Genomic DNA, 15005 nt, shown 5'->3' on the forward strand with positions numbered 1-15005 from the left:
GTAGTTGGGGCTTTTTTGGCTAGAAACCAGACACATGCCTGGCTGATAACGCTGGTCTGAAACAGTCGATAGGGCAGTCCCGCGGTAGATGAGATTACGAGCCACAACCCCCAACCCCTCATCCTGTGTGATACGCACTTATCTCTGGCATTTCCCCGCAATGTCCTCTGTCCACATTTCACACCCAGGTGTTTGCCATCCTATCTTGAGAAAACTTTTTTTTTTTAGTTTTTAATTTAAAGTAGTTATCTGAACAACGTCTGATATGTAACTGATAAGCATCAATGTGTGTAAAGCATGAGTGTATCAGTAGCTCCTTTTTGGGGAAATTGATATGGGGTGGTTGTTATGTGCACTAAATAACTGCATGGTCGGTTACCGGTAACCGAAGATTCCAGCCAGCAACTTTACCTGTGTATTCCATCTATCTACCGCAAGCAGTTGAACCATCGAGTCGAAAAAGACGCCGAAAGAATTTTGGACGATACAATGGACCCCACCAAGTCACGTGTATTGGACCAGTGGCAAAGCAGTCAAGAAAACCAACGGTTACTGGGTCAAGGACTACCTGGAAATTCTGCGAAAGTCTGAGGTCACATATCGAATGAAATTGCGAAGGCACGAGAAAAAAACGTAAAAAGTGAGATGTCATATGCAGTTGGTGTGCTGGAGCCATATCTGTCAAGTGTGAAGAGATCTGGGATGATGGAATCTGGCGGCGGCTATCACCCATCCACAAAACACCAACAGCGGTTCGACAAAACGATTTCCAATTTCCTTGTTTTGGGGTGAGTGTCTTTGCGAAATAGATCAGTGGGGACAAAGCAGGCACCGTCATGTTGATACAAAGTACCCTCATACGTAGTAGCCTAGTAGGATAATTATCTGGTAATAATAAATTACTTTAAAAGTGGGCAAGCAATTTGTTACTTAAGTTACTTAGTGCTGTATCCAGTCCCCTCCCGAGAAGGAATCTAGTCATAAGTCTAATACTCACAACACCCGTCAACTCCACCATTGGATACATCCTTATAACGATCCTGGAAAGTGGTTCTCACCCCCAGGGAGAGTTGCTCCGAGCGCTGGGTGATCCCCGACTGCAGGACGGCAAATTCAGAACCCGCCTTGCCTCTAAGGTTTTTTCCTTGACCCTTTTTCATTTGTCTCCGTTGCTCCTGTTTTCTTTCTTTCCATTCCTTTTTCCTCCTCCATCACTACTAGTATCCTTCTTCTACCGCCTGCTATCTTTCATCCTCACACTTTCTTCTCCTCTCTCTCTGTCTCACATATGGGGAACATTCGGCCGTCAATATTTTAAATAGGATTTAGTCTTCACATTGCGGAGCCACCAGCCTCGGGAAGCCGCCAGATTGGGCTAGCCGGGAGCCACTGAGGACAGAACCGCCGGCTGCTGCGAAGAGCCTAAGCCTGACCTGAAGGAGGCACAACCAACCACCTTCTGGTTCAGCTCCCTCGATCATTCTCCGCCGCCCAACACCTCCTTGTCAGCAGAGCACGCCACAGCCTGCCCTCGTTCACTTCCCTTCACCTTCTCTACACACCGGCCTATCTTCGACACTCCGTCCAGGCCCTTATTCGTTCGGTATCCACGGTCATGTTTTAACGATCACTCCTCCACAGCTGTGCGCATTCGGTTGCTCTTTGCGAGCGTGTATATCTGTTGGCGTTCCTCATTTGACACCGACTTCTTGCTGGACGTACGGCCGATCAACTCCATCACATAAACAACAATTTCCCATTTTCACCACCAGCTCCTCGACACGAAACAGCCCTCCAGCAGCCGTATCTGATGCGTCATAGCCAACAAGTCTGTCGAAGCTGATTCATCCTTGCCACGCCATCACGCTACAACACGCTCTTCCTAGTAACCCAACTTCGGGCATACCACTGAGTCGGTCGCATATTCGTTCGGCAACCTTATCATGGAGGAAGATGGAAATGGTCGGGGCCTCGGTCCTGGGTCTCCCAGTACCTCCGTCGGTCAATTTTCCTTCGCCCCTGCTACCCGAACTACTGTTGTTACGACGACAACTACAACCACTACGACGTTTCCTCCCGTGCTCATTAGGCCGCCACGCGCGACGCAGGATCTGGATCCCAAGGTGTACCCACTGGCATCTGCCCCTACACCATCGGCGTTGCGAAATATACGATTTGAACTTGGTGGTAAATCGGTTGTGTTTAATGAACCAGAAGATACTGCGGGCACATTGAACGAGGTATGTCTTCATTGTAATTCGCGAGCCCTTCTACTCTCCGGCTACGTGCCTTGACTTTTGGACCTTGTATATTGATTTCTATAGTTGCACGAGAAGAATGACGCGCTCAAAAGTTCGAACGGTCTTGTGCGATCTGTGGCCTCCTTTACTTCGGACGATAGCCAGCTATCACGACGTCTTGCACATAGAACCTCCAACCATCCATCCAACCACCTGTCGATCTCCAAGCGTCGGCTTACGGAAGCACAACAGGGATCACTACGGGCACGTTCCGCACGAGTGCCGTCAGAGCCTTCGTTCCGTCCCGCCCGTTCTCATGGCTCCACGCCAGTACATCCTACCGTGGCTGGCTTAGCCACCCCGGAGACGGAAACAAATAGCAACAATACCATGGAAGGAGTATTGTCGAGGAGGAGGGTTCACAGTGCGAGTAATGCTCGTAGAGAGACATTACTACGGTCTCCTTTATCCTCGGAAGTCGAGTCTCAGGGACCTTCGCAGACAGTGGACGCCAGAAAGGAGACCTTGCGTACAAATACTATCATGCAGGAACATGACAAACAATCTGGCTGCGCTAATGAGACCGGTTTTGCCAGACCTGCATTGGAAAGGACAGGATCGGGCCCTCGGCAACACTTGACCGGGATTGCTGCAAGTCAGGACTCAGGTTATGATGCACCGGGCGACAATTCTCAGCATCTGCCTACGGAGTCATCTTCACAGCCTTTTATCGACAATATCGTTGCCCAAGATATGTGCTTGCCCAGTCCCAGTTTGTCTCCAGTAGCGGCTCTAAATGCCGCGAACATCGATTCCTCTTTCGATTCTGGTGAAGACCAAGAGGACACGGACTCCAGCTTTGATAATAGTGATTCTCGCTTTATTGGGCCATTGCCCGTAGGGGACTCCAACGGCGAAGCGACGTATGTTGCCAAGCCCGAACAGCTTGCCGGACCCATGATGCAGCGCCCCACTTCCATGATGGATATACCCAATGTGCTGGACTTCTTTGACTCAGTACCTGACAGTATGAAAACATATATGATGTACCAATTTCTGAGGCGCTGTCCGAAACAGACGCTGCACTTTGTTGCGGACGTTGTCAATCCTGCCTTGAAATGTGACTTTCTGTCCCTGCTTCCGCTTGAGCTCAGTCTTAACATCGTGAAATATTTCGACGTTCAGACCATGTGCCGCGCAGCTCAGGTGTCCAAGAAATGGAGGCACATCATCAATTCCGACGAAAAGTCCTGGAAGGAGCTTTTCGATAGGGACGGATATGTTCTTCCCGAGGGCGAGTTGGATCGTGCGATCAGGGAGGGCTGGGGATGGCAATTTCCGAATGGCTGCGAGGATTTTGAGAAGGACATGAGTATGTCTCCTTTCATCAAGCCAGATCCAGAATCTTCTGTTCCTGCCTTGCAAGCCTTTGGTGAGTCTAGTGATAGGACTTTGTCAGTGAGTCGCCGGCCTAAAAGGAAAGCGTGCACCCGTGTGTCTAGCCGTAAGCTTTCGAAGCGAAAGATCTCCTCCAGTGGCACTGATCACTCCGAGTCTTCGGATTGGAGGAAAGAGGTTTCGGCTTCGGAGGGACCTTATGCGGCTGCGAATGCGGCTGCGGCGGCCGTCCCATATCCAGACATCGGCTTGCCATCACTTCGCGGTCTTCACCTCTACAAATCGCTGTATCAGCGTCACCATTCAATCCACAAGGCTTGGATGAAACCCGTTGTCAAGCCAAGACACATTGCCTTCCGCGCCCATGATCGCCACGTTGTCACTTGTCTCCAGTTCGATACGGAGAAGGTGCTTACTGGCAGCGATGATACGAACATTAACGTCTATGACACTAGGACTGGTGAGCTCAAGGCCACTCTTGAAGGCCATGAAGGTGGTGTATGGGCACTTGAGTATTATGGCAACACTTTGGTTTCTGGGTCTACCGACAGGTCGGTAAGAGTATGGGACATCGAAAAGGCTCGGTGTACTCAAATATTTCATGGCCACACCTCTACCGTGCGCTGCCTGCAGATTGTCTTACCGGTCGAGGTGGGAAAGAAGGCCGATGGCACACCTGAGATGATGCCAAAGGAACCATTGATCATTACAGGCTCTCGTGACTCGAATCTTCGTGTCTGGAAACTTCCTAAACCAGGAGACCCGGGTTATTATCAGAGCGGACCTCATGTTGATGACACAGACTGCCCATACTTTGTCCGTGTCCTCACTGGGCACCAGCACTCTGTCCGGGCGATCGCAGCGCATGGTGACACATTAGTGAGTGGAAGCTATGACTGCACCGTGCGTGTATGGAAAATATCCACAGGAGAGACTGTACATCGGCTTCAAGGCCATACTTTGAAGGTGTATAGTGTCGTTCTTGACCACAAGAGGAATCGTTGTATCAGTGGATCCATGGATAACATGGTCAAGGTGTGGTCATTGGAAACGGGCTCTATTTTGTACAATCTGGAAGGCCACACGTCCCTTGTTGGTCTGCTTGACCTCAAGTGTGATCGTCTAGTGTCGGCGGCTGCGGATTCTACGCTGAGGATCTGGGATCCTGAAACTGGGCAGTGCAGGAATATGCTGAGTGCTCACACTGGTGCAATCACTTGTTTCCAGCATGATGGCCAGAAGGTCATTTCTGGGTCAGACCGGACACTGAAGATGTGGGATGTAAAAACTGGAGATTGTGTCCGGGACCTTCTCACCGACCTCAGTGGCGTGTGGCAGGTAAAGTTCAACGACCGGAGATGCGTCGCTGCAGTGCAGCGTGACAGCTTAACATACATTGAGGTAAGTTCAGTCTATCAAGCATTCAATTGCCATCTACTAAGAAATCTTAGGTCCTTGACTTTGGCGCTTCCCGCGATGGAGTACCAAGCGAACAGTTAGGAAGACGCATCGTCGTCAATAGATGGGGTCAGGAAGTCAGTGACACTGACGAAGATTACGACCTTTCAGACGCCTGAACATACTACGTCTGTCGCCGACTGCCTACTCCACTGCTTGGGCAGATGAAGGATTTTTGTGTCCTCTGCGACAGGCAACACGAACGGCAATTTCTCACGTTATATTCCCCCTATTTCTTTTTCGCAACATATTCGAACCATGACATAACTACGATACCCCCAAATCAATGGAACTATAATTACCTTTATGAGAGTTTGCATAGCGCGGTTAGCATCCCTTGACATGCTGCATCATGACGGATAGGCGTTTTGGCATTCAAAACGGACTCACCAATCAGCCTCTTGTCTAATAACTCTTCTCTCTTACCTCCTCGATCATACTACATCCGCATGCTCGATATGCATCCTTTTGTCCTCCTGTCCGCCTCTGTTTAACACGGGCGCTTCCGTCCCCGAACTTCTACATATTCCGACTACTCCGCCTCTGTTTTATATCCGAATACTATAGACTTGATATGGCTTTATCTGCAACCGAATACGATATGATTCTTGTTTTCACAATCCAGCTATTCTATTCTTCCGTAAGCATCTTCGTGCACGTGAGAAGACACCCTTGTCGAGCATCTTTAGCCTGGAAGCGCATGGCTCCGTCGTAAACATAGTCGGAGACGAGACTATGGCTTTTCCCACCTAACCCCGCCCGCCCTGGGAAGCGCGGTGTAAGATACCGCGTTTGTTAAGGGTCCGTGGACCACGGTGCAGGCTCAGCGACATGAATCTTGTGTCGGGCTCGAGATACGAGGTCGCACATACCGTGATTATTCCACGGTCTCAGCATTGCATCTCTATGTTGAATGATAACTACTCAAGCACGTAAAGCAGTCTCAACATCCGCTAGGTAATCGCTGCAGCAACAGCGACATGAGACTAGCAGAGCCCCGTCGCGCGATCCTTCTCGCAGCTAGCGAAGCTAGCCAGTCCTTGAATATCAGAGCGCACTATCAACGAGCATTTCAGCAGCCAGAGAAGGCACCAAAACCCCTCAAGGCCCAGCTCCAGAGGACATACTCGACCCCGTCAGATCAGTTTGGCCATGGCTAGACTTCACCTCCATCATCCCATCATAGCCCGCAGCAGACAAAATAGCCCAACGAATGGGACTAATCCCCAGGTAATTTCCAGGAGTCCTGAGCACCTTCGAACTGCATGTCAAGATTTCGCCCAGAGCACCGGGACCTTCGTCTCGACCAACAGGCTGGATGATAGGGCGGAGCTCCTGTATCTTCTTCTGCGTCTGGAGCAGACGTTCCTCCGTTACTCCAGTCGCGAGTTGACTCGTCCTCGCCGCCATGATATTATCTACTTTCGACACGATGACCTGGTGCGGGATGGCGTAGTGGCGGAATAATTCGAGGATGCCTTCGTCGGAGTGCTTGATGCCGTGCTGGCCGTCGATTAGGATGAAGGTGCGGCGGAGTCTATGAGATTAGAGAGTTTATTAGCCTGTAACTCACTGTGATATATATATGTCATAAGAAGTGCAATACTTACTGCTTTCTATTCTTCAAATACTTCATAATCTCATTTCCCCATTCCGATCGACTTCCCTTTCCGTATCCCGGCATATCAAGCAACACGACCTTCGACTCGCCGCCCTTTGTCCCTCCGATACCGAATGCGTTCATCGTCTGCGTGCGCCCTGGCTTCGATGACGTCCAGCATATCTCCTGCCCCATGAGGGCGTTCAACAGAGAGCTTTTACCGACATTCGACCGCCCTAGAAATGCTACTTCGGGAGTCGTCGAGGAGAGCGGCGTCGTGCGGAACTTGCTCAGGGTCCAGAGCTTGATTGGGGAGTGGCGCGAGGGAGCGAAGAATTTGTCTGCGTAGGCGAGTTGGCTTTCATCCGGTGCTTGTGTGTCCCAGTAGTAGTTCACAGCTGTGGCGGGGATGTCTTTGAATTGTAGTTTGTTGTTGGGCTGCGGCCGCGGTTGCGGTTGCGATTGCGGATTCGGAGGTTTGCTTGTTGTATAGTTGCGACGAATGGAGAGGATCTGCTCTTGGGGAAGGCAGAGGGGCCTTAGGGAGGGAAATCGGTTCTTCATGCTGTGCTGAGGGGTCGAGTTAGACGGAAAAGGTACTGTGATTGACTTGTAGTATTTGGATGGATTTCTTCAAATCAAAGAGCTTCTCCAGAAAATGTCCCCGGATAAGAAAGTCTTCCGAGCTGCGGTTCGAAGCTCGGGGAACCTTTGCCGAGTCTCCGCTCCAGGCCGATAAGGCAGTCCGAGGGACAGCTTCATCTATCGCTCATCATCAGTCATTATTCCACCCCTTACACAGTCACTACGCTTACGTGCTGCTCTTTTCCACCAACTGTATTGATCGCCTATCCTTACTTCATACTTAGGGGTCATTCTTTGGTCTTCTATCCCCCGCAGAAAACATCCATCCAGCGAGCTAGAATCCCCCGTGCCCCGCGGACACTGCACTGCACCAAGATGATCAACGCCGTCCTCGTCTTCAACAACAACGGACAACCCCGTTTAACCAAGTTCTACACACAGATCGTGAGTCTACACTCAATCGCATCTTTCCAATCAACCCACTTACCATCCCATACTAACAATCAACCAACCAGGACACCCAAACCAAACAATCCCTAATCGCGCAAATCTACAACCTCGTCTCCCAACGCCCCGCCAGCGCCTGCAACTTCCTCCCCCTCCCACCACTTCTCTCCCGTGGCGCAAGCTCCGGCGCAGAAAACGGCCCCTCCGACGCCCCCACCCAAATCACCTACCGGAACTATGCCACCTTGTCGTTCATCATGATCTCCACGTCGACTGAGTCGCCGCTCGCGCTGATCGACCTGATCCAGGTCTTCGTGGAGGCGTTGGATCGCATGTTCGAGAACGTGTGCGAGCTTGACCTCATCTTCGGGTATGAGACCATGCATGCGGTACTGAGCGAGATGATCGTTGGCGGTGTGGTGGTGGAGACGAATATTGATAAGATTGTGTCGGCGGTGAGGGATCAGGAGGGTAATTTGGGGAAGAAGAGGGCTATTCAAGCGGCTAGTTCGGGGATTGGGAGGACGGGGTTGCCTGGGTTGGGGGCTTGGAGGTGAGGTGAGCGTGAGTTGATGGGTTGGGGTATGTTACGATTAGGTTATGATATGGGTTGCTATTTTGTTTGGATCATGTTTGGTTCGGTGGATGGCTGTTGGTGTGTTATATAGATGGACAGTGTCATGAATACCTGAGCATGAGTTTGGCGTTTCTAGTGAATGTATGTTGGGTGTTGAATTTATAGATGTCCTTTCAGCTGGATAACTATTGAGAATGTCTCGAGAACAGTACGACTAATAAGCGTGTTGCATGCAACGGACCCACTGAAGTAAAAGAGAATCCAGTTAATGGATGGATGAGCATATCAACAGAATACTAGACTACCATCATCAAAGTCTAGACTGCTATTCAAATACATGTAGCAAACATCCAACCTGATTGGCTCATCCTGCTACATCAACCCCAAGGGCTAACCCTAGATCACATGACCAAGCCACCACCCAGCCCCGGCAAACAAGATAATCCGCCCGCGGCCCACACAAGCAAACGGCGCTAATGGATTTCTTCTCAGAGCGCGAAATTAATTGAACTTCTTCTTTTCTTCTTCTCTTGACTGTCAATCCTGCACCCAACGCCGCCGCGGATCCCGTCGACAAAATGGTAAGCACATAGAATCGTCCATTTTCACGCCTCTTCTATTCAATTAGAATTGAGCCTATCGACTATACGCTGCGAAACATGTCGTGAGACGAGAATTGCTTCCGTCCCACTTCATCTCGCAACATGTCGAGAAGCGACACAAATTTCCGTTGATTCGCTTCTTCTTTTTCTTCTCCTTTTCCGCAATCTGTAAAACGATTGCGAAGGAGGAGGAGGAGAGTTGCGATCAGCGATGATTTTTGGCTGGAGGTTTACACACAAATCTGTACTTGGGGAAGGAAACTTTCCTGGGAATGGGTCTGTGTGTATCCTCCCTAGAGTTCAAGGAAGATGCAGCAAGATGGTGGAACAAGATTGCTGATCTTCTTTTCTCAATGATAGCCTGCCCAGAAGTCCGGAAAGAAGACTGCTCCCCTCCCTTACCCCCAGGGTAAGGCTGGCGCTAAGAAGGCTCCCAAGGTAGGCACTCACAACTCCAATCCCTAACTAACTATATAGAATGCTAACATGGTATGAATAGAACCCTCTCATCGAGAAGCGCCCCCGCAACTTCGGCATTGGCCAGGACATCCAGCCCAAGCGCAACCTCGGTCGCTTCGTCAAGTGGCCCGAGTATGTCCGTCTGCAGCGCCAGAAGAAGATCTTGAACCTCCGTCTCAAGGTCCCTCCTTCCATCGCTCAGTTCCAGAACACCCTGGACCGCAACACCGCTGCCCAGACCTTCAAGTTCCTCAACAAGTACCGTCCCGAGACCAAGGTCGAGAAGAAGGAGCGTCTCCACGCCGAGGCCACCGCCGTCGCTGAGGGCAAGAAGAAGGAGGATGTCTCCAAGAAGCCCTACAACGTCAAGTACGGTCTTAACCACGTTGTCGGCCTCGTCGAGAACAAGAAGGCTTCCCTTGTCCTGATTGCTCACGACGTTGACCCCATTGAGCTGGTTGTCTTCCTGCCCGCTCTTTGCCGCAAGATGGGTGTCCCTTACGCTATTGTTAAGGGTAAGGCTCGTCTTGGAACTGTTGTTCACAAGAAGGTATGTCAATCCCATTTTCCTACATACTCTGTTTTATATATTAGTAGCAGACAACTAATAAATGGTATAGACCTCCGCTGTCCTCGCTCTCACCGAGGTCCGCTCCGAGGACAAGGCCGAGTTCGCCAAGCTCCTCTCCGCCGTCAAGGAGGGCTACTCCGACAAGTACGAGGAGTCCCGCCGTCACTGGGGTGGTGGTATCATGGGCGCCAAGGCTGTTGCCCGCCAGGAGAAGAAGCGCAAGGCCGTTGAGGGTGCTATCCGTGTCTAAAAAGCTAGCTAGCCTAACCAGCGAGCTACTAACAACACCGACGGGATAAAAAAAATCTTATACCATCAACGAAACTTCTAATGACCTCTTCTTCATCCTATCCTATTTTCCTATACTCTTCATGTACACGTTGCAGATACCCATGAATGCTATTTCAGACTTCAACAACCACAGCTTCGGTTTTGTTATCTTTTTTTGTGTGTGTGAACTTTGTAGGAAGTTGTCTTGGGAGTTTGAGCATTCATGTGACGTCTGCAATATGTACATCTTAGTTGTAGAACAAGTAAGTCGTAAAAGTCTTAGATCGATAACTTGTGTGTTCAAGTGGGTAGTAAGAAATTCTTGAAAGAAAATTTGTCTTAGGCTCTGGTCTAGCCCTTTAGTCCGGCCCCACAAATTAACTGCTGATGCAGTGCAAGCCAACCATGCCCATAGAGCAAGCAAGTCATGACCCGTACAATACAGCATCACATTAAAACATGGTACAGAAAGGTTTGGTTGTCTATACATCAATCAAGTCATGTAATCACTCAAGCAAAAACAAGGTATGGCAATGGTATAGTATGATGGTATGGAGCAAAACACAAACAAGAAAAACACAAAAACAAATCAATGCAACCAGATGCCCCCCTTGAACCCAATTGTTTCCCAGTCCAGGCAAGAGAATGTCCGCGCACACCCCAATGTAATGAAAAACGCAAAAGCAATCCGAACTAGTGTGTATAGACGGTGGTAGTGGAAGAAGGATATTGACCGAAAGACCCGCCCAATGAGAAGATAAAAGAGACAATGAAGCTAACGCAGCGAAATGAGAATGAAGAACACTTCCGGGGAAGAGGTAGGAGTAGAAGGTGGAGAGTAGTCGTGTCATTCATTCATTCATCAGCGTTGAGAAGGTGGTCGTGTAAGCCCTTGTCTTGCCTGTTTCATTTTCAAGTCAGCCAATATTTCGCCAGGAACAGATCAAGGAACCAGGTTATCGTTGATCCGTACCTTCATTTGTTCGATTCTTGCCTTGAGTTGGCTGGTAACTTCTGCAGCTCTCTTCCAGCTCTCCGCTGGCTCGGCACTCCTGGCGGGTTGTTCTTCGCCAGAAGCACTGCCCGAGCCCAGTCCTGATGACCGAGTCGGACTTCCCAAGCCAGAGTAGCCGGTACCCAAGCTAGGACTGAGCTTGCGCCGACCAAGTCCTGCCTCTCTAGCGCTAAGTCCTGAGGATTCCAGGCCATTGTTCTCCTTCTCTTCACTTGGGCTAGCCGAAGCATAGGAGCGCGGCCGTGAGCTCTCGAATCGCGAGCCCATGAGACCTGCCCGTGACATCGGTGCACGGCCATCTTCTTGGTATACGGAGCCTGATTCGGACATAGGCATACCGATATTTTCTGGTAGGGTGTTAGGAGGGCTAATGGCACTAGCACGAAGAGCCCTTGCGAGCTCACGCTTCAAGCGCTCAATTTCCCGCTGCTGCTTTTGTACAGTCTGCTCTGCTGACTCCGCATCGCTTCGTGCGCGAACCAGTTGGGTTTCCTTGGCCTTGATACTCAGGACATCCCTTGTGTGGTCTTCAATTAGCTGCGCGTTCTGGTCTTGAAGCTCCATCACTTGCGAGTTCAGCTTAGTTCTCTCGGACCTCAGGTCCTCAACCATACGCATGAACCGCTCCTTCTCCGCACGTAGCTCATCCAACTCAGCTCGTTCCAGAGCCGAGATTCCGCTGAATTGAGGAGCTGCAGGTGCGGGCGCAGGCTCGCTGGGAGCTGCTGGTTTCGCAATCGGACGGCCTGCAAGTCCTCTACCCAGACCAAATTTGGGAGGTGCTGGTGCAGGCGGCTGCTCCTCCGTGGGAGGAGAGACAACCCGCCGCTGCGGAGATGCAATTCCTCCAGGGCCACCGAGCCTCTTCTTGAGACCGCCAGGAGCCGGCAGACCACCAGGTTTGGCGGGCCCTCCAAGCTTAGAAGGAACGGACCTTGCGGGCTTGGGTGACGGAGCAGCTACGGGTTCCTCGACAGGAGGCGCGGCAGCAGCCGGCCTCTTGGCTCCCAGTGCAGGCTTCTTCGCCACGACCTTCTTTCCAGGGGCAGGTTTCGGCGGTGCCACGATCGGCTTAGGTCTATCCTTTGCCTTGACCTCCGCTGTTTCGAAGAATTCCTTGATTTTGGTCTTCCTGATGTCATCGAGACCGTCCAGATAGGGGTTCATCGCCCGCTCACCCATGATCTTCATCAAGGTACCGAGAACTTCGGCTCCTCCGGCACGGTTGACTTCAGTAGATTCAGTAAGGAGTTTCGTGCCTGCCTCGGCTATCGACTTGACTTCCGGTTTCGCCGGGACATCTCTGGTTGTACGTAGGCAACGGATCAAGAACTTGAGCGTTTCCTGCTTAACTTGAGGATTCTTGTGCTTAAGGAACTCAAGAATCTCCTCCAGGCACTCTGACAAGCTAGTCGCGATGAAGACTGCGTCCAAAGCTTGACCCAGGGCATCCGCCACACTCTGCTTCTTTTCCTTCAAGCGCTCCAGCATGGGTGACATGATGGTAGGCCGATACTTGACGAATCCACTGCGAATTCCCTTGGCAAGAAGTTCGATACAGTTGGCGGCAACGGTTACAACGGCGATGTTTGCATCCTTCATGGATTTAGCCAACATACGAATAACGTCATCGAACGGTCCATCCTTGATCCGGGGAACGTTCAATACAGTATGCAGAGCGTCCAAGGCCTCTTTCCTGTCCTTCCACTTAGAAGAAGAAAGTTGCTCCTGGAAGTTACCGGGGATCTTGGAGAAAACATCAACGGGCTCGGCCAGGTCGAAAGCATCGACTTCGCCTTCATCTTCCTCTGCCGGGTATTCCTCGCCTCCTTCAAACTCATCGTCATCACCCTCTGGCGCAGCGCTGGCTGCGGCCATGGCATCTTGCTGTGCCCTCGTGAACCTCTCCTGCTTGGGCGCCGGCTCTTGCTTAACATTTTCGAACAGCTTCTCCAAATCCTGTTGTTGTACGGGCTTGAGTTCGTTCCAGAAAAGCGGTTTGATGGCTTCCTTCAGCCAGCGGTAAAGTTCCACAGTGAGGTTTTGCGCTTCCGCACGGACGTTCTTGTCAGCATGGCCGAAAACCTTTGGCAAGGCTTTCAACACAGGCTTGGGGTCAACAATCTTGCAACCAAAGTTGTGATAGATTGCTCTCAGTCCGGCCAGCGCAGCGGCAATAACCTTGGGAACTTTGTGTGACAGAGCGGGGAGCATTTCTTCGATGACGGGGTCCGATTTATCCAGCTCAACACATAATAACAGGGCTTCGATCGCATTCGTTTTGGCAGCGGGTCGCGTGGATGGGAGACCCTTTTCACATATCGGGAAGACGGTGGTTGCTCGGGTCCTTCATCACACACGTTAGCCATCAACCACCATAAATTAGTCACACAGTATCAATGTTCCATGACACATACCTTGTACAAGCCTGAACGCCACCAAATTTTAAGAATGCGCAATAAGATCCAAGACCTTCTTGTTGAGCCGCAACATTGGAGTCTGCCACAGCCCCTTTCCACAAGCCGGGATCTTGTATGAATGGCGTGAAAACGGGATCCGACTCATCAGGCGACTTCTCGAATTGTTGTTTCGCATCCTCATATCCATTCTTGCGGGCTTTCCAGTTCTAATCCGAGAGCATAGACATGTCAGTATTCAGAGATATAACAACAACCCCGCGAGCCCGAAACATGGGGGAAACGGGAGCAAAACAGCGACAAACTAACCTTGTGCGAGAACCGATCCGTCAATGGCAAGGAAGAGAAATCCTCCTCCTCGGCCATATTGAATATCTAAAAATAAGTCTGTAAAATGGCAATCAGTTAGCATCAAACTCCGTTTTGGTTAATTCGCAAGCGTGCAGTCCAATCACTGAAGTGGCTTATAACTTGAACCCCAAATAGCGACGGACCCTTATCGCTAACAACTTGAATAAAGCGCACACACACACAAACACGCACACACACCTTGGGGTTGATTCGTAGTAGCGTATATTCCGATCGCAGATCTCGTGCACGGGCGGCGGCGGCGGCGGAGAGTTGACTGACAGAAAGGTTGGTTCTGATTGAGAGGGGCTTTTTGCTTCGGGTTAGGTTCGCCGGATGAATAAAGTCACTAGTTTTCGTGAAAGTATGGAGTGTCGAAAAAAAGGGGGGGTGGAGGAGGATCGCGACGTCAGGAGAGGGGGGAAAGAAAGAAGAAAAAGGTTTAATGGAGGCGGAAGTGGGGGGAGAAACTGATGAAGTCAACAAGACAGTTGAGAGAGGAGAGAGAAAAGGGAAGCTGGAAAGTAAACAACGGATCAAGAGTCGCTGGGGTGACTTTCGCGACCCAATGGAAAAGGCTTGGCTTGGCGGCGAACCAACTTTCGAGAACTGACTGCCCGTTCAGGTACCAATTTGGGAGGAAATTCTATAGTAATTGGGTGGATATGTAGTAGTAGATATATGGAAGATAATATATATATTATGTATGTTTTGAGTTTGGTGAATGCTGGTTCTTTCCATGATGTGGTTTTGGTTGTTTCACTGTTCGTGGAGGTTGTCCCCTGTGATGTAGGTAGGAGTACATGGGAGTACATCTGCCGGCATATATTTACTGTGTGAAGGTGAGGTTACTTTATGTCGTTTTGACAGACATGTTCCGAAGAACAGTATATAATACATGCGTAATTACTGATAGTACCTTATAGAGTAATAGTAGTTTATCATTCAAAATATTGTATATTCGAGTCTATACTCAACCCCGCAAGTAAGATGATAGTCACGTGATTGTTCTTCAGAA

At 50.3% G+C, this 15005-nt stretch overlaps 4 protein-coding genes across 4 annotated transcripts; 2 read left to right on the top strand and 2 right to left on the bottom strand.

Moving 5' to 3' along the window:
- Positions 1-1943: 1943 nt before the first annotated feature.
- BO88DRAFT_413688 (F-box/WD repeat-containing protein) lies at positions 1944-5215 on the top strand (the record flags this gene model as incomplete). Its single annotated transcript, XM_025708140.1, has 3 exons — positions 1944-2240; positions 2325-5039; positions 5090-5215. The coding sequence occupies 3 exons, from the start codon at positions 1944-1946 to the stop codon at positions 5213-5215; spliced, it is 3138 nt and encodes a 1045-aa protein (XP_025564472.1).
- A 484-nt stretch (positions 5216-5699) lies between these two features.
- Positions 5700-7312, bottom strand: BO88DRAFT_385482 (translation initiation/elongation factor MRX8). The gene is made up of 2 exons (XM_025704745.1): positions 6707-7312; positions 5700-6633 (listed from the first exon to the last, which is right to left on the bottom strand). The coding sequence occupies exons 1-2, from the start codon at positions 7258-7260 to the stop codon at positions 6198-6200; spliced, it is 990 nt and encodes a 329-aa protein (XP_025564473.1). The 5' UTR covers positions 7261-7312; the 3' UTR covers positions 5700-6197.
- A 167-nt stretch (positions 7313-7479) lies between these two features.
- On the top strand, positions 7480-10658 carry BO88DRAFT_442763 (60S ribosomal protein eL8). Its single transcript, XM_025709978.1, has 5 exons — positions 7480-7725; positions 7797-8183; positions 9268-9345; positions 9407-9916; positions 9987-10658. The coding sequence occupies exons 1-5, from the start codon at positions 7657-7659 to the stop codon at positions 10185-10187; spliced, it is 1245 nt and encodes a 414-aa protein (XP_025564474.1). The 5' UTR covers positions 7480-7656; the 3' UTR covers positions 10188-10658.
- Positions 10659-10883: 225 nt separating this feature from the next.
- BO88DRAFT_252640 (putative spindle pole body component) lies at positions 10884-14494 on the bottom strand. The gene is made up of 5 exons (XM_025702227.1): positions 14189-14494; positions 13949-14026; positions 13640-13848; positions 11181-13569; positions 10884-11108 (listed from the first exon to the last, which is right to left on the bottom strand). Exons 2-5 carry the CDS (start codon positions 14003-14005, stop codon positions 11070-11072), a joined length of 2694 nt encoding a protein of 897 aa, XP_025564475.1. The 5' UTR covers positions 14006-14026; positions 14189-14494; the 3' UTR covers positions 10884-11069.
- Positions 14495-15005: the final 511 nt, after the last annotated feature.

This window comes from Aspergillus vadensis, assembly GCF_003184925.1.
Source record: "Aspergillus vadensis CBS 113365 unplaced genomic scaffold BO88scaffold_7, whole genome shotgun sequence".
NCBI lineage: Eukaryota > Fungi > Ascomycota > Eurotiomycetes > Eurotiales > Aspergillaceae > Aspergillus > Aspergillus vadensis.

What these genes read in the sequence shown, in the direction of transcription:
- BO88DRAFT_385482 (XM_025704745.1), bottom strand. Translation starts at nt 7,260, where the DNA reads ATGAAGAACCGATTTCCCTCCCTAAGGCCCCTCTGCCTTCCCCAAGAG. An exon ending in TATTTGAAGAATAGAAAGCA is followed by an intron (nt 6,634 to 6,706) that starts GTAAGTATTGCA and finishes CTAATCTCATAG; the next exon opens with ACTCCGCCGCACCTTCATCC.
- BO88DRAFT_252640 (XM_025702227.1), bottom strand. Translation starts at nt 14,005, where the DNA reads ATGGCCGAGGAGGAGGATTTCTCTTCCTTGCCATTGACGGATCGGTTC. An exon ending in CGGATCGGTTCTCGCACAAG is followed by an intron (nt 13,849 to 13,948) that starts GTTAGTTTGTCG and finishes CTCTCGGATTAG; the next exon opens with AACTGGAAAGCCCGCAAGAA. An exon ending in CAAGAATCGAACAAATGAAG is followed by an intron (nt 11,109 to 11,180) that starts GTACGGATCAAC and finishes AAAATGAAACAG; the next exon opens with GCAAGACAAGGGCTTACACG.
- BO88DRAFT_442763 (XM_025709978.1), top strand. Translation starts at nt 7,657, where the DNA reads ATGATCAACGCCGTCCTCGTCTTCAACAACAACGGACAACCCCGTTTA. An exon ending in TTGATAAGATTGTGTCGGCG is followed by an intron (nt 8,184 to 9,267) that starts GTGAGGGATCAG and finishes TCTCAATGATAG; the next exon opens with CCTGCCCAGAAGTCCGGAAA. An exon ending in GCGCTAAGAAGGCTCCCAAG is followed by an intron (nt 9,346 to 9,406) that starts GTAGGCACTCAC and finishes TGGTATGAATAG; the next exon opens with AACCCTCTCATCGAGAAGCG.